This window comes from Lithobates pipiens, unplaced genomic scaffold, assembly GCF_037356315.1.
Source record: "Lithobates pipiens isolate NorthernLeopardFrog02 unplaced genomic scaffold, aLitPip1_a1.2 Scaffold_3, whole genome shotgun sequence".
NCBI lineage: Eukaryota > Metazoa > Chordata > Amphibia > Anura > Ranidae > Lithobates > Lithobates pipiens.
The window spans coordinates 84,534,329-84,561,506 of NW_027507790.1; the positions used below are offsets into that span (position 1 = coordinate 84,534,329).

The window sequence follows — 27,178 nt, forward strand, 5'->3', positions numbered from 1 at the left end:
ACATGCCTGTCGGCAAGAACTGTCCACGATCGCACCATCATGATGGCAAATCAAATTGAGGCAACACAAGTGAAGGACATACATGCAGCACCATTCTTTTCTCTCACTTTGGATGAGTCAACAGACGTAAGCCATTTATCCCAGTTCAGCGTGATTGCAAGGTATGCTGTCGGTGACACACTACGTGAGGAAAGTCTTGCTATTTTACCTATGAAAGGGACAACAAGAGGGGAGGATTTATTCAAGTCTTTCACTGAGCTCGCTAAAGAACAAAATCTACCAATGGATAAACTTATTTCAGTGTGTACTGATGGTGCTCCGTGCATGGTGGGGAAAAACAGAGGATTCATATCGCTTCTTCGTGAACATGAAAAGAGACCCATCCTAAGTTTTCACTGCATCCTACATCAGGAGGCGCTTTGTGCTCAGATGTGTGGCGAGCAGCTTGGTGAGGTGATATCGCTGGTCATTCAGGTGGTCAACTTTATTGTTGCCCGAGCTTTAAATGATCGCTAGTTTAAAACACTGCTGGATGAAGTTGGGAATAATTATCGTGGTCTGCTTCTGCACAGCAATGTGCGTTGGTTGTCAAGAGGGAAGGTGCTCAGCCGTTTTGCGGCTTGTCTATGCGAAATCAGGACTTTTCTTGAAATGAAAAACGTTGAGCATCCCGAGTTAACTAAGGCCGCGTACACACGGGCGGACTGTTCGCTCAACTTTGTCCGCTGAACAGTGTTTCAGCGGACAGTCCGCTCGTGTGTGGGGCTTCAGCGGACAGTTTCAGCGGACAGTTTGACGAACAAAGTTTTTCGGAAATTCCGAAAAACTGTCCGCTGAAACTTGGTTTGAGCGGACAGTCCGCCCGTGTGTAGGCCACTTTCGAAATGAGCAAACTGTTCCCGCTCGGAGGAAAGTCTGCTCATTTCGAGCGCGTGTGCAGGTAGGCGGGCCCGCGAAGGAGACGTTGCGGGCCCCGCCGCCTGGTATGGACTTAAAGGGGAACCCCAACGCCGAAAAAAATCGGCGTGGGGTCCCCCCAAAGTCCACAACAGACCCTTGTCCGAGCACGCTACCCGGCCGGCCAGGAAAGGGCTTGCTCGCCCCCCCTCCCGAGCCGTACCAGGCCGCGTGCCCTCAACATGGGGGGTGCCTTGGGGAAGGGGGTATCCGGGGGCCCCCTTATTAAAGGGGGCTCCCGGATTCCGATAAGCCCCCCGCCCGCAGACCCCGACAACCAACGGCCAGGGTTGTCGGGAAGAGGCCCTTGTCCTCATCAACATGGGGACAAGGTGCTTTGGGGTGGGGGGGCCGCGCGGCCCCCCCTTCCCCAAGGCACCCCCATGTTGAGGGCACGCGGCCTGGTACGGCTCGGGACGGGGGGCGCGCTCGCTCGCCCCCCTTTCCTGGCCGGCCGGGTAGCGTGCTCGGACAAGGGTCTGTTGTGGACTTTGGGGGGACCCCACGCCGATTTTTTTCGGCGTTGGGGTTCCCCTTTAAGTCCATACCAGGCGGCGGGGCCCGCGACGTCTCCTTCGCGGGCCCCGCCTACCTGCACACGCGCTCGAAATGAGCGGACTGTTGCCTCGTGTGTGGGCGAGTCCGTTCATTTCAAAAGTTGCGTGGACTTAGTACGACGAACAAAGTTTGCCGTATTTGTCCGCTCAAAAAGTGCCGTGTGTGGGCGTGTTCGTTCATTCAAAAGTTTGAGCGGACTGTTTGACGAACTTAGTTTCGGCAGACAGTCCCCGCGTGTGTACGCGGCCTAACACTGAGTGGCTCCTGAAGTTCTACTATCTCGTGGACATGACATCTGAACCAGCTCAATGTGAAAATGCAAGGCGTTGGAAATACAGTCTTATCCCTTCAACAAGCAGTGTTTGCATTTGAAAACAAGCTAGAACTCTTCATTGCTGACATTGAAACAGGTCGTTTACTACACTTTGAAAAACTGGGAGAATTTAAAGATGCATGCACAGCAGCTAGCGTGCTTCACATCTAATCTCCTGCAGTCATTCAAAGCACGCTTTGGAGAATTTCTTGAGCGCACTCGTTTTTTTAAGTTCATCACTCATCCACACGAGTGTGCAGTTGACAGCGCCGACCTGAGTTACATCCCCGGTGTCTCCGTCAGAGATTTTGAGCTACAAACTGCTGACCTGAAGGCCTCAGACATGTGGGTGGATAAGTTCAAGTCACTGAATGAAGATTTGGAAAGACTTGCACGATAGCAAGCAGAGTTGGCGAGCAAACACAAGTGGACAGAAATGAAAAAACTTCAACCTGCGGACCAGCTGATTGTAAAAACTTGGAACGCGCTTCCCGTCACATACCACACACTGCAGTGTGTGAGTATTGCTGTACTGACAATGTTTGGCTCTACGTACGCATGTGAGCAGTCTTTCTCACATCTAAAGAATATTAAGACCAACCTACGATCACGTTTAACGGATGGAAGTCTCAATGCCTGCATGAAGCTTAACCTCACCACATATCAACCAGACTACAAAGCCATCAGCAAAACCATGCAGCACCAGAAGTCGCATTAATGTTAAGTACTTTATTCATCATTGGTTAGCAACAGCATAACGTTATTAAAAAGAATTCAGCGGTCATGTCATGTTCGGCAACTTTACCATATTTCTTTGTTCTGTGATTTATCTCTTAATAAAGAACACCTGATTGTTTAATTCAGAGACTTACTGTACTTTAAAAGTGTTGGTCTTACATAAAATGCACACATTTACTTGTATTTAGTTTTAAACATATTGTATGGCTCTCACGGAATTACATTTTAAAATCTGTGGCGTTCATGGCTCCAGGCAAAAAGGTTCCCTACCCCTGGTCTTGAGGTTCAGAGAGCCGAGATATACTCGCCTAATTATCCGGTCCTCCCAGAGCAAGACCCCTGGGATCCTCCCTTTAGGGTCCTGCACCATGCCCCAGTGTTATTCCTATGATGCTGATTTGCTTAATGTGAGTCGAAGAGCCTTCACTATAGGGCAAATACTTTCTTTCCTGCAGTTTGGCCAAGATCAACATTTTGGCTCTAAGTAACAACAAAGGCCACATTTATGCACTTGACATTCATCCCAGTGCAGCCAGCCAGTGTCCCCAGTGCAGCCAGCCTGTGTCTCCATTGCAGCCAGTGTCCCCAGTAATGCAGCCTGTGTCCCTGGTGCAGCCAGCCAGTGTCCCCAGTAGTGCAGCCAGCCAGTGTCCCCATTGCAGCCAATGTCCCCACTAGTGCAGCCAGTGTCCCCATTGTAGCCAGTGTCCCCAGTAGTGCAGCCCGTATCCCCAGTGCAGCCAGCCAGTGTCCCCATTGCAGTCACTGTCCCCATTGCAGCCAATGTGCCCTGTAGTGCAGCCAGTGTCCCCATTGCAGCCAGTGTCCCCAGTAGGTCAGCCTGTGTCCCCATTTCAGCCAGTGTCCCCATTAGTGAAGCCTGTGTCCCTAGTGCAGCCAGCCTGTGTCCCCATTGCAGCCAGTAACTCCATTGCTGTCAATGTCCCCGGTAGTGCAGCCAGTGTCCCCAGTAGTGCAGCCTGTGTCCCCATTTCAGCCAGAGTCCCCAGTAGTGCAGCCAGTGTCCCCATTAGTGCAGCCTGTGTCTCCATTGCAGCCAGTGTCTCCATTGCTGTCAATGTCCCTGGTAGTGCAGCCAGTGTCCCCATTGCAGTCAGTGTCTCCAGTAGTGCCGCCTGCTCTTAAATCAAACAGTCAGCGGCGGCTCTCCTCTCTTCTACGCTATAGGAAGCCCCCACCCCATTTTTGGCTACATTATCGGCCGTTTTTTTCTTTCGGCAAACTGCCGAAAAGGCCAATTTCAGTGCATTCCTAATAAAAAGTTATACAGTGTATACAAGTGATAATACAAGCTTCAAACCAATATCCCTTCAATACATTACGTTGCAAAAGTATTAACCCCCTTGGTGTTTTGTTGCCTCACAACCTGGAATTAACTTGGATTGTTTGAGGATTTGCATCATTTAATTTACAGAACATGCCCACAACTTTGAAGATTTGTTTTTTATTGTGAAGCAAACAACAAATAGGACAAAATAACAGAAAAAGCCAATGTGCATAACTATTAACCCCCCTAAAGTCAATACTTTAATGTAGAGCCACCTTTTGCGGTAATCACAGCTCCAAGCCGCTTTTGATAAGTCTCTATGAGTTTGCCACATCTTACCACTGATATTTTTGCCCATTCCTCCTTGCAAAACCACTCCAGCTCCTTCAGGTTGGATGGTTTGTGCTTGTGAACAGAAATCTTTAAGTCTGACCACAGATTTTCTATTGGATTGAGGTCTGGGTTTTGACTAGGCCATTCCAAAACATTTACATGTTTCCCCTTAAACCACTCAAGTGTTTCTTTAGCAGTGTTTGCGGTCATTGTCCTCCTTGAAGGTGAACCTCCAACCTAGCCTCAAATCACACACAGTGTGGTACAGGATTTGCTCAAGAATATCCCTGTATTTAGCACCATCCATCTTTCCCTCAACTCTTACCAGTTTCCCAGTCCTGACTGCTGAGTGGGGGATGGGATGGTGTTCTTTGGGTGAAGTGATGTTTTGAGTTTGCACCAGACATAGCTTTTTCTTTGGCCAAAAAGTTACATTTTAGTCTTATCAGATACCTTCCTCCATGCACTTTGGGAGTCTCCCACATTCCTTTTTGCAAACTGAAAACTTGCCAGTTTGTTTTTCTTCTGGCCACTCTGCCATAAAGCTCAACCCTATGAGGCGTATTGTTGTCCTATGTACAGATACTCCAGTCTCTTCTGTGGAACTCTGCAGCTCCTCCACGGTTACCTTAGGTCTCTGTGCTACCTCTCTGATTAATGCCCTCCTTGTCCGGTACGTGAAGTTTTGGTGTGTGGCTGTCTCTTGGCAGGTTTGCTGTTGTGCCATGTTCTTTCAATTTAGTTATGATAGATTTGATGGTGCTCCTAGGGATCATCAAAGTTTTGGATATTTTTTTATAACCTAACACTGACTTGTACTTCTCAACAACATTGTCCCTTACTTGTTTGGAGAGTTTCTTGGTCTTCATGGTAGTGTTTGGTTAATGGAGCCTCTTGTTTAGGTGTTTCAGCCTCTAGGGCCTTTCAAAAAGGTGTGTATATGTAATGACAGATCATGTGACACTTAGATTGCATGCAGGTGGACATCATTTCACTAATTATGTGACTTCTGAAGGTCATTGATTGCACCAGAGCTTTTTATGGGCTTCATAACAAAGCAGGTGAATACATACACACATGCCAATTATCCATTTTAATTTCTGAAAAATAGTTTTATGTATATATCTTTCTAATTTTACTTCACCAACTTAGACTATTGTGTTCTGATCCATCACATATAATTCAGATTAAAACAAACATTGAACTAAAGGCTGTAATTTAACAAAATTGGTAAAAAGCCAAGGGGGTTGAATACTTTTGCAAGGCACTGTATATATGGGTAACATGACTATTGCATAGGTGTCTCTAATAAGTCTTCCTCTTCCAATCGATAAATATAGACAAAATAATCATTCACCACCAATAATGTAAATGTCCAAAATGGATTAATAAATGAGTGAAGGAGGGTACCACCACCATTCCAAATGATGCCAAATGCTTTCTGTTTGTGAATGTAGATGTGCAACCAAGTGAATATATACCACCACCAACTGTTGCAGCCTCTTACTGAATAATGGGACCCCAAATTATAGGTGGTCTCATATGAGCATGTTTAACAGCAATTATCCATCCGCAGCTTTGGAGTCGTATGGGAAGCCACTCCACCATGTACATTAATCACATGTAAAAGATAAGCGAATATTCAATAGATTTATTGAGCCAAATTATTGTGCTACTACTCACATTGATATCAATTGCTTGTAAAACCACCCCCGCCCCGGCCACATTCAGCAGGAGTAATGAGGTCAGCACAGGCTCCTCCCCAACGCATTTCAACCAATAGGCCGTTATCAAGGGCGCCCTTGATAACCAAGGGCTGTGGTCCATTTCTATGTCTTCCACACTCTGAAGACCCCTTGGGGGTATGCCCACCATGACGGGTGAAGCCTGGATCTTTTTAGACCCAGCCTAGTGGATAAGGTTTATGAACGCTGGTTTTTAGGGGGTTATTTACCAAAACTGGAGACTGCAAAATCTGGTGCAACTCTGCATAGAAACCAATCAGCTTCCAGGTTTTATTGTCAAAGCTTAACTGAAGAAGCTGAAGTTAGAAGCTGACTGATTATTTCAATAAAAAACATTACAAAATCCAATATATCAAAAATTCATGGGGCAGGTGAGGTATTTCGACTAGTTTCGCTTCTCAGCTTCTTCAGGAATTACCTACATCTAAAAATACATCAATTACTCATAAATCTATAAGAAATATATGTATAAAAAAGTGATCATAAATCACAAGCAATTGAAAAGAAAATTGGGGAGACAGTTTTACAGTACATAACAAGAACAGAGTCTTACCTAATTGCCCATACCCCAGGACAAGGCAAGACCGTACAGGGGGAAGCCTCCCAGTTTTGTGTGCAGAGGTTTGGGGTGTTATTTTCAGTTATAATGCAGGAAAAAGTACAATGCAATTTTGTCTTTTTTTCATTATGGAGATTTATAGTTTAATAATAACGATTAAAGAAAACCTCCTATCCAACAGATAAGATTAATGACAATTAAAGCTAAACTTCGGAGATAAACCTATCTTTTAGAACCCTTTCACACTGGGGCGCTTTGCAGGCGCTATAGCGCTAAAAATCGCGCCTGCGTAGAGCCTGTAAAGAGCCTCTCCTGTATCTCCAGCGTGAAAGCCTGAGGGTTTTCACACTGGAGCGGTGCGCTTGCAGGACGTTATAAAAACTCCTGCAAGCAGCATCTTTGGAGCGGTGTATACACTGCTCCTTCACTGCTCCTGCCCATTGAAATCATTGGGGCAGCACGGCTTTACCACCGGCAAAGCGCCACTGCAGTGGCAGTTTTAACCTTTTTTTGGAGGCTAGCGAGGGTTAAAACCACCCCGCTAGCAGCCGAATAGCGCCGCTAAAACGACTGTAAAGTAAAAAAAAAATATCGCCGTTCTACCGCCGGCGCACGCACTGCCCCGGTGTGAAAGGGGCCTTACAGTGGGGGTGCCAACACTGCAAGAGTTTAATGCTTACTTTTGCTACCATTTGATAAACACATTTGTTTACCTTATCCCCTGCTCCCCAGCAGTTAGCTCCCTCCTCTTTCCTCCAGGTTGGGGGTAGGCCCTCAGCATCCTCAATTACAATGCAGGATTGCTTTTCCTATATTATGTTAGAGTGCAAACAGCAGACAGAATGCTAAAGAGAAGCAGCTTCTGGGAACCGGTCGCATGGAGAAGAGGAGTCAAAGTTAAGGTGTGTAAAAGTACTTTTTAATGGTACCGTAGTACCAGTGAAGCCACATGGCAAAAGGGTAATCCTTTCATTTACCTGGAATTCAGCTAAAAAACACACAAAAAAAACACCCCCTGGATATGAATAGGGATGACCTCCCAACGCTTGTAAAGTACCTGTTTTTTTGGCTGGTAAAGTGTTAAAGTAGTTCCTTCTCCACTTGATGCATCATAAGTCAAATTCAGATTTTCAAGGTATGCTTGAATCTGACTGTTGCTTTGAAAAATTATTTGTATGGACCCTTTCATACATCGTGCTTTCTGGATGTGAGGAGCATGCTTGCAGTAGATGTGTTTTGGAACACATTATAATTAGTATGCAATAAATATGGGAGTGGGGTGGGATGGTGCACTATAACAAAGCTAAGAATAAAGCTGAAATAAGCTGAGCAAGAAAGTTTTGTTCCTGTATAAATTTCAAGGTTTCGTTTTATTTTTTATAATATGCAGCCCAACCTATAGCCCCAATACATATACTAAAGTGTGCTGCCCAGTATCTTTTACATTTATGAGAATGTTTTCCTGGCTGGGGCTAATTCACCCTTGTATAAACATTTCCATTTACTGATAAAAGATACATCCAACACACAGCTAAGGATGTGTCAGCTGCTACTCATATGACTACAAGAAGCCAGATATATTACGTATATTACATTCTCACACACAGGCTACATACCCGGCTGCAGAGTTGGAAAACAATACAAACAAGTGATTACAAGGAACTCCAAGAACAGACTGTCCTGGTATAATACAGTATTGCTGAATGGCTGAGCCGTCCTTATAATGATTCACATGACATTTATTTTTTCATTGTTACTGGATTTGACAAGTGCGTGGAATGACTAACAGTACATTCTATTTTGATTCATCAGAAAGACATTGTTGAAACCCTAAGCACAACCATTATATATTTTTAAAGTGTTTAGCAGAGATAAAGAATTTTTTTTTTCATAAATGTTTACAACACATACTAGAAGTATATGTATATAGTATTTATAGCTGACATATGTCATAATTTTAAGTTATGACAATTTTTTTTAGTTTGTTTTATCAGTAACTTTTTTTTATCAAAGATTACAGAAAAGAAGTACCGTATATACTCGAGTATAAGCCGAGATTTTCAGCCTCTTTTTTGAGGCTGAAAGTGCCCCCCTCGGCTTATACTCGAGTCACCGCTGTCTGACTGCCCGAACAGCGTGTCGAGCAGACAGACAGCGGCCATTCTACCTTTCAAAAGCCGCGCCTCCGCCTCCGCCTGTGATAGGCGGAACACTCAATTTCCCAGCAGTCAGTGTTCCGCCTATCACGGACATCGGCTCATCCTCGGATGAGCCGATGTCCGTGATAGGCGGAACACTGACTGCTGGGAAATTGAGTGTTCCGCCTATCACAGGCGGAGGCGGGGCTTTTGAACAGGGGAATGGCCGCCAGGGCGCCGACGAAGAGCGGCGATCCTGGCATGGGACGACACGGAGGCTCGGGACGGGACGACACGGAGGCTCGGGACGGGACGACACGGAGGCTCGGGACGGGACGACACGGAGGCTCGGGACGGGACGACACGGAGGCTCGGGACGGGACCGGACGGAGGCTCGGGACAGGTAGGCTGGACACACAAGGCTGCACGGACACACACACACACACACACACACACACACACACGGATGGATGGATGGACACACACACAGGGATGGATGGATGGACACACACACACACACACAGGGATGGATGGATGGATGGACACACACACACAGGGATGGATGGATGGATGGACACACACACACACACAGGGATGGATGGATGGATGGACACACACACACACAGGGATGGATGGATGGATGGACGCACACACACACAGGGATGGATGGATGGACACACACACAGGGATGGATGGATGGACACACACACAGGGATGGATGGATGGACACACACACAGGGATGGACGGACACACAGGGATGGACGGACACAGAGGGATGGACGGACACACACAGGGATGGACAGGCATATCTCACCCTCGGCTTATACACGAGTCAATAGGTTTCCCAGTTTTTTGGGGGAAAATTGGGGGCCTCGGCTTATACTCGGGTCGGCCTATACTCGAGTATATACGGTACAGACATAGGGTATATTATTTCAGAAAGGACAATGCAAGCACATAGTGTGGTACACATGTAAACAAGATGATTGGTGATTCCAATAAACTTGATATAGTGGGGGTTATTTACTAAAGGAAAATCCAATTTACACTGCAAATGCACTTGGAAGTAAAGTCGCTGTAGATCCGAGGGGGACATCCAAGGAAAATAAAAAAACAGCATTTTAGCTTGCACATGATTGGATGATAAAATCAGCAGAGCTTCCACTCATTTCAGATCTATCCCTTATGCCGCGTACACACGATCAAACAATCCGGTGGAAAAGTCCGGCAAACTCAAGTCCGCCAAACAATCCCCCCGTGTGTAGCCTCCGGCATACTTTTTTGACCCGAAAGTACGGTGGACTTAGAATGCCATGTTGCACACCAATCTGCCCGCCGTACTCGCACTTCGGCGGACAATCCGGCCGTGTGTGTGCCAGTCCGCCGTACTTTTGAAATGAGCGGACTTTTCCCGCCCGGAGAAAAGTCCGCTCATTTCGAGCGGGTCTCCAGGTAGGCGGGGCCCGCGAAGGAGACGTCGCTGGCCCCACCGCCTGGTATGGACTTAAAGGCGAAAAAATCGGCGTAGGGGTCCCCCAAAGTCCACAACAGACCCTTGTCCGAACACGCTACACGGCCGGCCAGGAAAGGGGGGCGAGCGAGCGCCCCCCCCTCCTGAGCCGTACCAGGCCGCGTGCCCTCAACATGGGGGGTGCCTTGGGGAAGGGGGGGCCGCGCGCCCCCCCCCACCCCAAAGCATCTTGTCCCCATGTTGATGAGGACAAGGGCCTCTTCCCGACAACCCTGGCCGTTGGTTGTTGGGGTCTGTGGGCGGGGGGCTTATCGGAATCCGGGAGCCCCCTTTAATAAGGGGGCCCCAGGATACCGGCCCCCCACCCTATGTGAATGAGTATGGGGTACAATGTACCCCTACCCATTCACCTGTAAAATAAAAGTACAAAAATAAACACAACACACAAGATAAAATACTTTATTGCACAGCTCCGGGGGTCTTCCGTCTTCGGGGGTCTTCTCGCCAGACTCCTCCGCTATCTTCTTGTAGCTCTTTTGCTAGCGGAGGAGTCCGGCTTTCTTCCTCGCCGCCGGCCTCTTCTCCCGACTTCGGGGGTCTTGTCCCCCTCTTCGGTTCTTCTGCCGGGCCACCGCGCCTTCTTATAGCTCTTTTACAGGCGGTGGCCCGGTCTTCTGTCGCCGCCGCCTTCCGTTCTTCTTCTTCTCCTGGAGATGTTGACTCGACGATCTCTCTGGCCGCAATGCCAGGGACGCCCTGCGCTGCCACTTATATAGGGACAAGGGGCGGTGTCACATGGCTTTGTCACATGGGTTGGTCACATGGGTTGATGTCACATGGGGACTGTGACATCATAAGGGGCGGGGTCACCATGTGACACCAACCCATGTGACATAAAGCCATGTGACACCGCCCCTTGTCCCTATATAAGTGGCCGCGCAGCGCGTCCCTGGCATTGTGGCCGGAGAGAGCGTCGAGTCAACATCTCCAGGAGAAGAAGAAGAAGAAGAACAGAAGGCGGCGGCGGCGACAGAAGACCGAGCCACCGCCTGTAAAAGAGCTATAAGAAGGCGCGGCAGAAGAACCGAAGAGGGGGACAAGACCCCCGAAGTCGGGAGAAGAGGCCGGCGGCGAGGAAGAAAGCCGGACTCCTCCGCTAGCAAAAGAGCTACAAGAAGATAGCAGAGGAGTCCGGCGAGAAGACCCTCGAAGACGGAAGACCCCCGGAGCTGTGCAATAAAGTATTTTATCTTGTGTGTTGTGTTTTTTTTTGTACTTTTATTTTACAGGTGAATGGGTAGGGGTACATTGTACCCCATACTCATTCACATAGGGTGGGGGGCCGGTATCCGGGGGCCCCCTTATTAAAGGGGGCTCCCGGATTCCGATAAGCCCCCCGCCCGCAGACCCCGACAACCAACGGCCAGGGTTGTCGGGAAGAGGCCCTTGTCCTCATCAACATGGGGACAAGGTGCTTTGGGGTGGGGGGGCCGCGCGGCCCCCCTTCCCCAAGGCACCCCCCATGTTGAGGGCACGCGGCCTGGTACGGCTCAGGAGGGGGGGCGCTCGCTCGCCCCCTTTCCTGGCCGGCCGGGTAGCGTGCTCGGACAAGGGTCTGTTGTGGACCTTGGGGGACCCCCACGCCGATTTTTTTCGGCGTTGGGGTTCCCCTTTAAGTCCATACCAGGCAGTGGGGCCAGCGACGTCTCCTTCGCGGGCCCCGCCTACCTGGAGACGCGCTCGAAATGAGCGGACTTTCCTCCGCGTGTGTGGGCGAGTCCGTTCATTTCGAAAGTACGGCGGATAGTACGGCGGACTTAGTGCGCCGTATTAGTCCCCTGAAAAAGTGCCGTGTGTGGGCAAGTAGCCCGTTCGGAAATTCCGACGGACAGTCTGGCGGACGTCCGCCAGACTAAGTACGTCGGACAGACGGCTACGTGTGTACGCGGCTTTAGATTTACAGCGACTGCTCTTCCAAGTGCACTTGCAGTGCAAAGTGGATTTGCCTTTCGCAAAGTAACCCCCAGTGTGACTTTATCATGGTGGCATCTCCCAGAGCAATCAGAACTTGTGAGATAAGTAGCATGGAGGACATCAGGTACCAAAAGTAGAGTATTTTGTAGGAGTTTTCTTTATAAAGGGTGCAGGGGGAGCTCTTGGATGCCTGAGACCAGACCACCGCCATGCTTCTAAGGAGAGTTCTTCACCCAGAATGCTTTCCCACTTGAGCATATGTGAGTGCTTACCACAGGCTTGAATTGGATAGGTATTCAGAATTGTATAGATCTGAAATTATGCCCTTTTGGGAGCAGCCCTCTAATATTATTCATTCAAAAGGAGTCAGGGGGTCATTAAGTTATGACAGTCTTATTTAATATTGTTGTATTTTTCTAAAGCCGAACTCCAGGCAAATGTAAATGGTTGAAAAAGGACTTGCCATCACTCTCGTTAAAATCCCCTGTATAGCAGAGCTCAGACTGGAACAGGAAAAAGGAGCACAGGGAGTCAATCAGTTCTTATCTAGCTCTCCTGTGCTAACAAAGAAAGTGATGATAGGAGAGAGTAGAGTGAAAGAAAAATGAGCTATTCATTGTGCTGCTTCTTGTATACTGTCCAATCACAGGTAAACTCAGCAGAGAACAATCAGGTCGCTTGCCCTAACAGACTGGGCTGTGTTGTGTAGCAAAGATGTTTAAATCTCAGAACTGGATGATAAAACTGCTACTATATATTTATTTCATGTATATTTTGCTGTTTGTCTGGAATTTAGCTTAAACCATTAAAGCGGGAGTCCGCCGGGAGTGCGCGTTTTTTTTTTTTTTTTAAAAAGCCAGCAGCTACAAATACTGCAGCTGCTAACTTTTAAAATAGTGACACTTACCTGTCCAGCGCGCCCGCGATGTCGGCACCCGAAGCCGATCTCTCGATCATCTCTCGGGTGCTGCCGCCGCCATCTTGGGTATGGGAATCAGGAAGTTTCCCGGTTCCCTACTGCGCATGCGCGAGTCGCGCTGCGCAATGAGGATGGACCCGCTGCCTCTGGGATCTGTGTGTTTCCCAGCAGGCAGCGGGGGACTTTCGGAAAGGGGCGTAATCTACGCCCCTTTCCGCAGAGAGCTATTCAGGAAGTGGGTGCAGATACCTGTACTGTACAGGTACCTGCACCCCCCTCCCCCCTGAAAGGTGCCAATTGTGGCACCGGAGGGGGGGAGGATTCCAATGAGCGGAAGGTCCACTTTAGGGTGGACCTCCGCTTTAAGGTCACTTGTGCAGAATGTATTTGAATATCTAAAATAAAGGCAACCTAAAAAGGTGCAATTTGAGTTAACTTGGGTGCTACTAAGGGATTCAAGGGAACTGCATCACAAAAAGGGACATTGTGCATTAAAGGCATATTTTGGCTTTTAGAAAAGGCTGTTCAGATGTAAAGCTGGCCATACATTGGTAGATTTAAAAAAATGTTCATTCGATTTTCTAATGGGTAGTGGGGGTCAAATCAATGTTTGTTTTCAACCATAGTGACTAGAACATTTTATCTTTGTTTATTGGTTTTTATTTGTGCGCAAATAATCTATGAAAAAACCCAGAAAGGTCAAGAGGTTCAAGATAAGATCTGATTTCAGTACAGCATATGTAACAGTAAGTCATGTATACAAGTACATAAGGCAAATAAGAGTACAGCTTGGTGATTTCTTGATAGGTAGAAAACAAGGGAGCATATCCACCTTAGTGTGGGGGACGTAAGTGATCATCCAACATTTGCATGGAGTGAAGTTGCAACAGAATGCCTATATCAGCAACATAGAAGACCTTGAAGGATATTCATCGGGGGAGTGTTGTCAACATCAAAAAAAATAGTGAATCCCTCCCAAGGATTTTTACATAATAGTTATTTGGTTATAACCAGACAAACTTATATAAGACTAGATGAATAGAGTCCATTTCACGGACCCAATCCACAAAGGACGGGGTAGCGGTTTTCGCCATGCCCTGGCAATAACAGTACGTGCCGAAGTAAAGGAGTGTCAGAGAAGAATTTTTTTATTTTGTTTATAGGTATCATGGAAAGCACAGTAATGAGAGGAGAATTAACAATTTTGTTCCCAACGAAATCATAGTAGAGGTGTTTTTGTCCCAGAAAGGAGTTATAAGAGGGCAAGTGCTCCAAATGTGAGTCATGGTGCCATGACTAGAAAATTTAAAGGAGCAGGATTGCTAAAAAAAAACGTTGTGGGTTTATTACTACTTTTATCTATTTATCTATCTATCTCTATATATATATATATCTATCTATCTCTATATATATATATATATATATATATATATATATATATATATATATATATATATATATATATATATATATATATAAAATATCTTTCTATATATATATATATCTATATCTATCTATCTAGATATATACACCGTTTATCCTCTGCAGCCATCTCATCTCTCTTTCTCTTTTTTTGTTAGGTACTGGATGACCCCAGCGAGGACCATCTATACATGGGTACAGAATCTTTTTTTTTTTTTTCAAACTGCATTTATTTTTTATTTATTTTTTTCTACATTTCTTTTTATTAGTATTTTAAAGCATAAAAATACAAAAAAACAGAGCCTATTGGGCATACCCTGGCTCAAGGTTTACAATGAGGCACTACACAACCAAAAACAAACACAAAAGGCTAAATACCACTTAGGCCGCGTACACACGGGCGGATTGTCTGCCCAACTTAGTCCGCTGAACCGTGTTTCAGCGGACAATCCGCTCGTGTGTGGGCTTCAGCGGACTTTTTCAGCGGACAATCTGACGGACTTAGTCTTTCGGAATTTCCGTAATTTTGTCCGTCCAAACTTGGTTTTGTCCGTCCAAACTTGGTTTCAGCGGACAGTCCGCTCGTGTGTAGGCAAGTTGGACGGACTAAGTATGGCGCATGCTCAGAAAGGATTTACACGGCCGAAGGTTGCATTGCAGTGTATTGAACGTCGTTTTTCTAGTCCCGTCGTACGTGCTGTACACGTCATCGCGCAAGTTTTCAGCGGACTGTCTGTTCATCGTGTGTGGTCAAGTCCGTTCATTCAAAATTTGGACGGACTGTCTGTCGGATTGTCTGACGAACTTAGTTGGGCAGACAATCCGCCCGTGTGTACGCGGCCTTATAGAGCACTACAACCTCACTCATAGTTACCTGGATTTATGAGAAAATAAACAAAAGGGCAAATTAGTATCAGCTTCTATTGGTCTGCTGTGACCTGAAATGATCAAAAGATTCCTAATCAGTGGCACCACAAATGTGATAATTATACCTACTCTAGTCTGGAGATAGTCATTAGTGACCCCTCTTGTAGGTAGTTTTGAGACCAGCACAGTGTGTATACTGTATCTGGCATATGCAGTGTAATATTCACAGGCATGCTGATTCTAACCGCTCTGCATAGCTTGTTTATAAAAATATATTAGTGGAAGATGTTTTCTCCAACATTACATAATGCTACTAGAATTCTGTTGCATTGTACACCATTGATAGAACAACAGATGTGGCAATGATTGGAACAGTGCAGTTGCTCCAGAGTTTAGTGAATGCGATAAAGCTTCACGCTGCAAAAAACACCCTATCAAATGCAAGGAAAATTAAATAAACAAAATTTTTGCTTGTACATGATTAGATGATGGAAGTCAGCAGAGCTTTCCCTCATTTACTAAGCCGTGGAGCAAATGCACTTGCAGATTGCAGTCTGTTTTCCTTAAATATATTAACCCCACTGTCTATAAAAGGGCTTGAATGCAGATCTGTAAAAAATAAAATAAAAAAGAGCCTATTTTGAGCCTGTGTATACAAGTCAATAACGAAATACAATATAGGCTTTTGAACAGACAGAATGCAACAAGTATTTGAATTTTAGCAATTGACCACAGAGGAAGACTTATTTCACAACAAGGAAAAATGTTGCATACCGAAACTTAAAGTTGCCTCTTAAGCAATGCACATGTCTCTTTCGTTCACTGACTGACACAGCTCCATTATTCTTGACCATAGGGTTGTTACGCTGCCTTCAGGAGAGGACTAGGCAGAACATGTTATACATGTGAAAAAACCAAACTTTACAGTTCCGCCCAGGGGGCGGTCCCTCCAGTAACAACCCCCCAGACTGCTTCCTGCAGCTCCGTTTTTTTTCTGCCTAGTGAAAGAGATGGACTTAGGAACCCTGTGGGACCATCGGTCCTGGGATTTTTTTGCGGAAGTTTGCCTTTTGCGCAAGATTTTTGGATCCTGTGATCTACTATACAAGGCCCTCCTGTACTTTTGTATTGAATTGTACTGTAATTGTGTTGTTTCCCCCCCATACATTGTAAAGTGCTGCGTAAACTGTTGGCGCTATATAAATCTTGTATAATAATAATACTATTAACAGCCAGCTGGGTGACAGGCTGGATACCCTTAACCTTGTAGTCTCCCCAGCCTGGCCATCGAACGTGTGCAGACCATAGCTACGCGCTGGGTCGGCCACAACATGCCCCTCAGGCTCCAGGGGCGGCCGGTGAGTGCAGTGCTCCGGAGCACACATATGACCAGCAAATTGGAGAAGCAGCAGGCTAATCCCGTCTGCTTGGAACCAGCAGACCAGTTAGTGCACGACCTTAAGTACGTTTGTGACGCGGCCCTGGATACACTTCCCTTGCTATCCAGGGTTTCAGTGTCAGCAGTGGTGCTGAGGCGCCTGATTTGGCCAAAATGCTAGTCTGCGGACCAGGTATCTAAAAAAGCCTTGACCGATCTACCCTTCCTTGGTGAGTGGCTCTTTGGAGCCTTGTTGGATGACATTATTAAAAATGTCACAGGTGGGAAGCGTACCTTGCTCCCACAGGCCACGAAGACTAAGGAGCCACGCCGCAGGCAAGAGCCCTAATTTTCTGCTCAAAAGAGGCTTTTTCGGCCATCCGGGACTTCGACTAAACGCTCCCAGTCCGACAGGACGACCTCTGAGGGACAAAAGCGTCCCTGGAACCGCAAGCCTAACAAGCCTGCGAACAAAAGTGCTACCACATGAAGGGGGGGGTCGCCTTCGGGAGTTTGCAGCCCGGTGGGCCTCTCTGCTATCTGACCAATGGGTTTTCGAACTGATTTCCTCTGGCTACAAGATAGAGTTCCTCTCTTGGCCACCAAACAGATTCTTCCCCTCCAGCTAAGTTGCGGGGTGATAGTGCCTTTTCCAGAGTCGGAAAGGTTCCAGGGGTTCTACTCCAATCTGTTTGTAGTCCCCAAAAAGGAAGGGGTACGTACAATCTTGGACCTGAAACCCTCAATTGCTTTGTAAAAGTACAGAGGTTCAGAATGGAATCAGTTCACTCAGTGGTCACTGCACTCCATCAAGGGCACTCCCTGGCGTCTTTGGACATCCAGAATGCGTACCTACACATACCCATATGCCTCCGGCATCAGGAGGTTTCTGTGATTTGCAGTTGGGGAAGCCCACTAGCAGTTTGATGCTCTCCCTTTTGGATTGGCATCAGCTCCCCGATTCTTTACCAAGGTATTGGCTCCAATTTTGGCATTGTTGTGACAACTAGGGATCGCGATCGTAGGTTATCCAGGCAGTCTGCTCCTGAGAGCATCTTCCGCCTCAGAATTAGAGGAGGATGTGGCGATCACCATGCAAGCCCTGCAGGAATTTGGGTGGCTGTTGAACTTAAAATAAGTCGGTGCTCATACCGACTCAGCACTTGGAGCACCTAGGCCTACTGCTGGACTCCATGGAAGCGAGAGTGTTTCTCCCTTCAGACAGACAATCTGCAGACTCTCATGGGTAAAACCAGGGTAAAACTGTTGATGAATCGCAGGTGGTCATCGCTACGCTTCTGCATGCGAGTCCTGGGGCTCATGGTGGCCTCCTTCGAGGTGGTACCGTACGCCCAGTTTCACATCATAGTCTCGCAGAAGTAAATCTTGACAAAATGGGACAAATCACCGTTATCCCTGGATCGGCAAATTCGGGTGAGCCAGTTAGTCAGGGACTCCCTGCTCTGGTGGCTGAGGCCCCTGGACTTCGGTCCGGGAAGTCGTTCCTACCTCTACATTGGACGATGATCACAACGGACGCCAGCCTGTCTGGCTGGGGTGGAGTACTGGGAGTACGGTCGACCCAGGGCCTCTGGTTGGGGAAGGAATCCAAGTTGCCGATCAATGTGCTCGAGCTTCAAGCGATCAGGCTATGCTTCTCCACATGGTCGATGAGACTACAAGGGCGTCCGATCAGGATCTAGTCAGACAATGCCACGGCGGTGGCATATGTCAACAATCAAGGAGGAACAAGAAGTTTGGCTGTAGCACGGGAGGTCGCTCACATCCTTCAGTGGGCAGAGCGACATGTACCGGCCCTGTCGGCCATTTACATCCCGGGAGTGGAAAACTGGCAGGCAGACTACCTAAGTAGCCAGATGCTGGACCCAGGAGAATAGGCCCTGCATCCAGAGGTGTTCAGGCTTCTGTGCCTGTGGTGGGGCACACCAGACGTGGATCTCCTGGCTTCCCATCTCAATCGGAAGGTGCCAAGATTCCTATCCAGGACAAGAGATCCTTGGGCAGATGCGTCACGTGCTGGTGGCTCCATGGGGTCAGTATCGGCTGATCTACGCCTTTCTTCCGCTAAAGCTACTACCACGTCTACTCCGCAGAGTGGAGACGGAGGGGATTCCAGTAATACTCATTGCCCCAGATTGGCTTCGGCACCCCTGGTACGCCGACTTAGTATGCCTGGTTGCGGACGCTCCCTGGTGACTACCGATGCGAGAAGACCTTCTGTCTCAAGGTCCGATTCTCAAACCTGCTTTACCATCACTGGTTTTAACGGCATGGCTGTTGAGAGCCAGGTGCTAAGGAACCAAGGCCTTTCGGACACGGTGATTTCAACTATGTTGAGGGCATGGAAATCTTCTTCTCGGAAGATATACCATCATACCTGGAAGGCCTACATCTCCATGTGTGAAGAGAAAGGGTGGCGTCCGCGCACCTGTTCCATTTCCTGGATCCTGCTGTTTCTACAGCAAGAAGTAGACCAGAAATTGGCTTTGAGCACCATCAAAGGACAAATATCAGCCTTGACTGTCTTTTTTTTAAACGACCCCCGGCGTCTCATTCTCTAGTGAGCACTTTTATTCAATGGGTCTGGCATGTAGTTCCTCCAGTGCATCCACCTTAACCCCCATGGGATCTGAACCTGGTGTTATCGTCGCTTCAGAAACCGCCGTTTGAGAACATCAGGGAAGTTCCCTTGTTGAATCTTTCCCAGAAAGTGGTCTTTCTAGTGGCCATTACATTGGCCAGGAGGGTTTCAGAACTGGCGGCCTTGTCTTGCAAGTCGCCCTATCTGGTTATCTATGAGGATAAGGTGGTGTTGCGTCCACAACCTTCTTTTCTGCCAAAGGTGGTTTTGGCGTTCCACATTAATGAAGACCTTGTGTTACCATCTTTGTGTCCTAAACTGACATACCCTAAGGAGCGGCCCTTCATTCCTTAGACGTGGTACGGGCTCTAAGGGTGTATTTGTCTGCCATGGCTCCCTTTCGGAAGTCACTCTCGGTTCGTTTCGGTAGCTGGTCCGAAAAAAGTTATGGCGGTCTCGTCGGCCACCATTTCTTGGTGGATCTGACAGATTGTTGTGCAGGCCCACGCCTTGAAGGGGCAGGTGCCCCCCTTTCCTGTCATGGCCCATTCCACCAGGGCAATTGGAACCTCTTGAGCTTTCCGACATCAGGCGTCAGTTGCTCAAGTGTGTAGGGCGGTGACTTGGTCGTCCGTTCACACTTTTACCAAATTCTACGAAGTGGATGTAAGCGCATCGTATGATGCCTGCTTCGGCCGCAAAGTTTTGCAGGCGGCCGTGTAATGTTGCAATTCTGCACTCTTTACTCTGTTCTGTTTTTTTGTTTTTTTTTTAAATACAGTTACTTTTGAGTACAATGCACTGTTGCATTGTTGACCGCAAGTTCTGATGCGGATAGATAAGGTGGTGACTCCCCTGTAAGGGAGCACTTCTGGTTGTGGGTGAAGTTTTTTTATGCTGTTCCCACCCCTCGTTATGACACTGCGGGGACGTCCCTATGGTCAAGAATAATGGAGCTGTGTCAGTCAGTGAACGAAAGAGAAAATAGGATTTTTGTATTCACTGTAAAATCCTTTTCTCTGAAGTTGACTGAGTGACACAGCACCCTCCTCTCCTATTGGTTTATGTCATACTGCTTGTTGACGTACTGAGCTGCAGGAAACAGGCTGAGAGGATGTTCTACTCAGGGGACCGCCCCCTGGGCGGAACTGTAAAGTTCTGTTTTTTCACATGTATAACATGTTCTGCCTAGTCCTATCCTGGAGGTGGCGTAACAACTATATAGTCAAGAATAATGGAGCTGTGTCAGTCAGTGAACTTCAGAGAAAAGGATTTTACGGTGAGTACAAAAATCCTATTTTTTCAGCTTAATCAACAAGCATTGCAGCAGATTTTAGTAATTCAGAAATGCGTGTTTGTAATAAAGGTTACAAAATGTGATGTATGTATGTATATGTGTGTGTGTGTGTGTGTGTGTGTATGTATAGATATATATATTTATATGTATGTGTGTAGGTGCGTCTGAAAAAATTGGAAGTAATTCAGTTCATAAATTCATAAAGTGAAATGTATATATTATATAGATTGATTATACACAGAGTGATATATTTCAAGCATTTTTTTTTTTTATGATTATTGCTTACAGCTAGTAAAAACCCAAAATTCAATATCTCTGGAAATTTGAATATTACATAAGGCTAATAAAAAAAAAAAAGAAAAAAGGATTTTGAATACAGAAATGTTTAAAGGTAAATAAATTCTGCACTTGTATCTCAAAGGTGAAAATATAAAATATAAATGCCGCAAATTTATAAGATTAAATACTTAATCCAGCAATATTACTAAACACAAAAAGTTGAGCAAATATAAATGGTGAAAATGTGTGTGTAAAAACACCCTTGAAATAATTAACGTAATTTTATAAAAATTGTGATAAAAATTAAAAAAATGATTTCTGTGTAAAAATTAAAAAAATCTATATAAAAGTTAAAGGGACTATGTGAAAAAAAAAAAGTAAAGTTGGGTCATATATGTTGCATGTGAAATAATGACAGTAAAAAAGCTTCTGAAACACCAACCTACAGACAAAAATAAATGATCAACAGTTCAACACACACGTGCATATGAAAATGTGTATATATGATGATAAAACCTCAAAAAAAGTCCAAAAACATATACATATATAAAAAAAAGTCCAGAGCGGGTAGATGAAAACAGCTGGTGTGATCCTACAGACTCTGTAGTCGTATCAAATTCATCCTACACAGGTATATCAGATATTGCACATCGATCCTTGCGGGGGACAAAACAAGCAGCCAGATGGTTTCTTACCAGATCTGATGGACTCCTAATTACGGGAGTCGTTATATAATTACATTAAATTATTTCAAGGGTGTTTTTTACACACACATTTTCAGCATTTATATTTGCACAACGTTTTGTGTTTAGTAATACAGAAATTTTGGCTTACTGAAAAGTACAGTGATACCTCGGTTCACAAACTTAATTTGTGAAATGGCTCTGGTCGGGAACCAAATTGGTCGCGAACCGAGGCAAATTTTCCCATAGGGTTCAATGTAAATCAGGTTAATACATTCTGAACTTTTTTTTTTTGAACCACAAAAATATGTAACCAAGTACAGTACAGTATGAAGAGAGAGCTTCATTCTTGTCACCTGCATAACTGTTTTGCACATTCTTGTCGCCTTCATTATTGCTCTTCACTTTTCAACAACATGCTTGCTCTGAATTTTCTTTGGAGCCTTACTGGATGTCTGGTACAGTACAGTATATGATAAAAAGCACACAAAAAAAGCTTTACAGCAAGTGTGCACAGGGATGTACAGCACAGTACTGTACAGTATGTGCTAAAAAGCACACCAAAAAGCTTCTCAATAAATGTCTTGACAGTACACTTTCAGTGTCTCTCTGTGACTGCAATCTCACCTACAGGAAGTTGCCACCACATGTCCGAGCAGGGAAGATGGCTGCAGTTCGTGAACCGAAGCAGGGTACATTTTCCCGAAGCAAATTTTTATGAACTCTTCAGTTCAGAACAGAAATGTTTGTGAGCTGTATGTCCATGTACAGTATAGTATGTAGTACTTGGTTGGGGCTCCTTTGCATGAATTACTGCATCAATGTGGCATGGCATTGAGGCGATCAGTCTGTGGCGCTGCTGAGGTGTTATGGAAGCCCAGGTTGCTTTGATAGCGGCCTTCAGCTCATCTGCATTGTTGAGTCTGGTGTCTCTTATCTTCTTCTTGACAATACCCCACAGATTCTCTATGGGGTTTAGGTCAGGGGAGTTTGCGGATCAATCAAGCACAGTTATACCATGATCATTAAATCTGGTATTAGTAATTTTGGCAGTGTGGGCAGGTGTCAAGTCATGCTGGAAAATGAAATCAGCATCTCCATAAAGCTGGTCAGCAAAGGAAAGCATGAAGTGCTGTAGAATTTCCTGCTAGAGGGCTGCGCTGAGAAAAAGATGACCCGACTGACGGAAAGGAGCCGTTGCTTCCAGATATTGCTTCAAGGAGACACCAACATCAAGAGGGTGAATATCTAGATTTCCGGTAGATCTAAAGGTGGGGAGTGAGATCTCTTGGTTCTCATGAAAGATTGAAGTCTATTTAAGGTTGGACCCTAGCATCGGAACCAGGACCACCCTGTCCAGGAAAAAAGTTAGGAAAGGTTCTTTGTATCCTAAAACCTGAATTTCGGATACCCTCTTCGCTGAGATGATGGCCACCAAAAAAGCAGTTTTGGTTATAAGCTCTCTGATGGAAAGTGGCTTATCGAGATGTGAGAAGAATTCCAAAACTAGAGGCAGATTGTTAGAAACACTGAATCAGACCGATACAGAAGTACAATTAAATCACACTTGTTTATTAATAAAAAATAAAAAGGTAAATAGAGTAAGCGTAGTCAAAGCATAGCCAGAGTCCAGTAACTGGATCGAGTAGTCAGCCAGTCCAGAGTTCAATAACCAGATCGGGTAATCGGCCAGGCCAGAAGTCAGGGATCCAAGTGGAGCAACAGCAAGCAGAATAAGGAGCCAGAAGGGATGTCAGCAAGCCAGCCTTTAAACAGAACCGCAGGAGATTGTTTCTTGTGATGTGACCAAGGCGAAGGCAGAGATGAAGTGAGCTGGACAGCTTTAAGTAGTCAGGTCAGACGAGTAGGATCAGGAACAGCTGGGTGACTGTGGAGAGAGATGAGAGCTGGCAATTAGCCAACAGCTGAGCAGCCATCCCAGAGAAGGAAGGGCTAAGCCAGCCCTGACACAGATCCCATTTGGGGAACCTGGGTTTCCTTTGAGGCCTCAGTCTAACTGCTCCTTTGAAGAATTGCTGAATAAGGGGGTGTCTGGCCCACGACACCCCTGTAAAGGCTGCGATTGCTGACACCTGTACACGAAGGGAACTGACGCATAAGGGCAAATCCAGGCCTGATTGCAGGAAACTCAAGATGTCTTGAACTGCAGGTGTGCCACATCAATTAGCTATAGAAGACATATGGAACGAGAACTTAGCCCAAATTCATTCATACACTCTGTAAGTACTTCGTCTTCTTGCATTCAAGAGAGTGGGAATAACTTCCTTGGGACATCCTAGTGCTTCCAACCTTCCCCTCTCAAAAACCAAGCCCTCAACCGTAGGTGAGGGCACTGGTGGAGAATCGTGCCTTTTTGAGAACAGATCCCGTCTGATTGGGAGAGGAACTGGTTCTCGGAAGCTGAGAAGTGTTAGGAGAGGAAACCAAGGCTTGTTGGGCCAGTAAAGGAATTACGGCTATTATCTCCACCTCCTCCCACCTGAGTCTCTGCAGGAACTGCAAGACAATGGGTGTCGGAGGGAAAGCATATGCTCTGTGAAACCACCAGCTCTCTGTCAGGGCGTCTATCCCGTAGGCCTGAGGGTCCTGGAACCTTGAGTAGTACCTCATTAGCTTCCTGTTGCACGGGGAGGCAAAGAGATCGACCTCTGGAGAGATCCCCAAGGTTAAGATCCATTTGAACGCATCCTCGTGGAGAGACCACTCGTTGTTGTCCAAGTGGACTCGCGAGAGGAAGTCCGCTTGGACATTGAGAATCACCGGAACATATGTTGCCGTTAAGTTGACCAGATTCTTCTGTCCCCAGATCATTATTGGTTCCACCTCTTTTAGGAGAGGCAGGCTTCTGGTACCCCCTTGTTTCCTTACATAGGCTACTGCCGTTGTGTTGTCCAGCCTGAGTAATACAGATGCCCCTGCTATCAGATGGCATAACGCCAACAGTGCTTGAAATGCTGCCCGTAACTCTAGGATGTTCAACACTATTCTCTGAGAGGTAAACTCCCAGGAGCCTTGAGCCACCTCCGGCAATGAGAGCCCCAACCTCTGTTGCTGGCATCCAACGTCACTGTGATCCATGTGATGGGAAGAATATAGTGACACTTGCATTGATTTTTTCTTTGAAGCCACCAGAGGAGGGCACCCCTCATGGTTTGAGTGATGTGAATACGCTGAGTTTTGTCTCCCGACCATTGCTGAAGAAACCCCTTCTGAAAATGTTGCATCCTCCACTGTGCCCACTTCACCATTAGTATTGTGGACACCGTGGTACCTATGATTCTCAGACACTGGAGGGCATGGAGATGAGAAGTGGAGAGAGCCAGACGAAACTTGTCTTGAACTATTGTAACCTTCTCCTCAGGTAGAGAGATGGTGGCTCTCACCGTATCGAAGAGAGCTCAGATGAACACTGCGAAGGCTCTAACTAACTCTTCTCCAGGTTCAGAAGCCATCCGAATTCCCGGAGAGTTGAAATTACTTGACCTCTGTGTTCCAGGAGACGATTTCTGTCCTGAGCTAGTAGGAGGAGATCGTCTAGGTAATGATTGAGATGGATCCCGGAGCCAACAAGACCTTTGAGAAGACACGTGGAGAAGTCGACAGTCCGAAGGGAAGGCATGTGAATTGTAAATGTAGTTGGCCTATGGAAAAACCGGAGAAACCATTGAAAATCTGCTGCCACTGGGACATGAAAATAAGCATCCTTGAGGTCTGTAGAGACTAGCCAGTCTCATGGTTGAGCTGACTGCTGTATTGTGGACAGGGTTTTCATTTTGAACATTTTTTTTTATGAAATGGTTCAGATGCATCAGATCTATGACGGGTCTCCATGTACCATTCTTTTTCTGGACCACGAAGAGAGGAGAATACATCCCCATGCCACAGGAATAGCAGCGCCTTGTTCCAATAAAGATTTTACGTAGGCTGATAGAATTTGTATTTTTTCTTCTGAGGCTGGAAAAGATGTGGGAACACACCTGAGCCTGGGAGTGCTGCTGAAAGTCCAGGTGTGACCTGAAGAGACCGTTCTGACGGTCCAAAAGTCCTGGATCGAGGCCGCCGAAAACATGCCAAAAGCGGAGAAGACGAACCCCCACCCGGCCTGCCTGGGCGGGCCTAATATTCAAAAGACTTGGTCGGTTCCTTATCACCCGTCGAACCACTCTTAGCGGTTTTCTTGAAGGATGACTGTCTAGTTTTCCAAGATCTGGAGAATTCACGGCCTGGCCTGTAACTACGTGTTTCCCGGGAACGATACCTTCTCTGGCCTTGCAGCCGCCTGTCCTGAGGGAGGAACCCCAATTTACCTCCGTTGGCACGGGTTATGGCCTTGTCCAATTTGGTGCCAAAAAGAGAGGACCCATCAAAGGGAATACGGCACCATACCTGTTTCGATGCTGGGTCGGCCAACCAAGGACGAAGCCAGAGGGCACGCTTGGCTGTAACTGCAGACAACATAACCCGAGCCACCAGGTGGATAATATCAATCGAGGCATCCCCCCAGGAAAGCTGACCATAACCTCCATTCCTGGATGGGAGAACTCTTGGCCACTTCCTCCGGGACATTTCTGAGTGTCTCATTCACATTGTCTGACCAAATCTCCATAGCTCTTGACATGGTGGCCAGAGCCAAGGCTGGCTTACATGCCATGCCTGCCGTGAGATAGACCCGCTTCAAATCAGAGTCTATTCTTCTGACCAATCTCATCATGGCTGCATCCACTAGAGGGGCTGATTCCAATTGCTTAACTTCATCTTCCTTGAAAGGATAAAGCCTCTGTATTTTAGAGAGGAGGGAGTTTTTCCTCGCTATTTTTCCCCACTCGTCCGTGATAACTTCACCTAATTCAGAGAGAAAAGGAAAGCTGATATGTTCCTTCTTCAATTGTTTGAAGAATTTTCTTTGCTTCGCAGGAGACGTTACTGGCTCTTCCCAGATTAAAGTCTCCTTTATGGCCTTAACCAAAGGAGGAAGCAGGGCAAAGTCACTATCTGAAGTGACAGCAGATGTATGACCACCTCTTTCGCCTGATGCTTTTGCATAGCAGGTATCAGGAGATGCTAGGAGAAACAACACAAACAAGGAGAAAAATTACAAAAACTGCTGCCATCAAAAAAAAAACTGGAACAGACTCACCCCTCCTGCCGCGATCGATACCGGGCCAAGGTAAGACAACATAAGCCGTACTTCTCTGGGCAAAAGGTCATCCACTAGTAGCTAGACTGTATGACGAATGAGTGGTTTTGCCCGCCAATGGCTAGGACTGCACCAACTTCAGCGCCTCTCCCATATGCCCCTTCCATGCCCTGCTAGTAGCTAGGGCTTATTGGAATAATGCAACTCCCATTCCTTAAAGAGGGATTCCACCAAAAAAAATATTAAAAGCCAGCAGCTATAAATACTACAGCTGCTGACTTTTAATAAATGGACACTCACCTGTCCCGGGTTCCAGCGATGCCGAGGCCGATCGATCGCTCGTTTCTCGGCTGCTGTCGCCACCATTCTAGGTGAGGGAATCAGGAAGTGAAGCGAATCGGCTTCACTTCCCGGTTCCCTACTGCGCATGCGCGAGCCGCGCAATAGGAAATCTCCGCGCTGTCACTGGGACCCGTGTGTCTCAGCAGACAGCACGGC

The 27,178-nt window shown here is 46.6% G+C and overlaps 1 protein-coding gene across 3 annotated transcripts in view; it reads left to right on the top strand.

The window, feature by feature from the left end:
- The window catches only part of CAMKK2 (calcium/calmodulin dependent protein kinase kinase 2), a 190,314-nt gene that overhangs the window by 94,745 nt on the left and 68,391 nt on the right, over window positions 1-27,178 (top strand). For all 3 annotated transcript variants that reach the window (XM_077461985.1, XM_077461983.1, XM_077461984.1), the window contains exon 7: window positions 14,575-14,611. In XM_077461985.1, coding sequence (XP_077318111.1) covers window positions 14,575-14,611 — 37 coding nt within the window. The remainder of the gene's footprint in view (window positions 1-14,574; window positions 14,612-27,178) is intronic.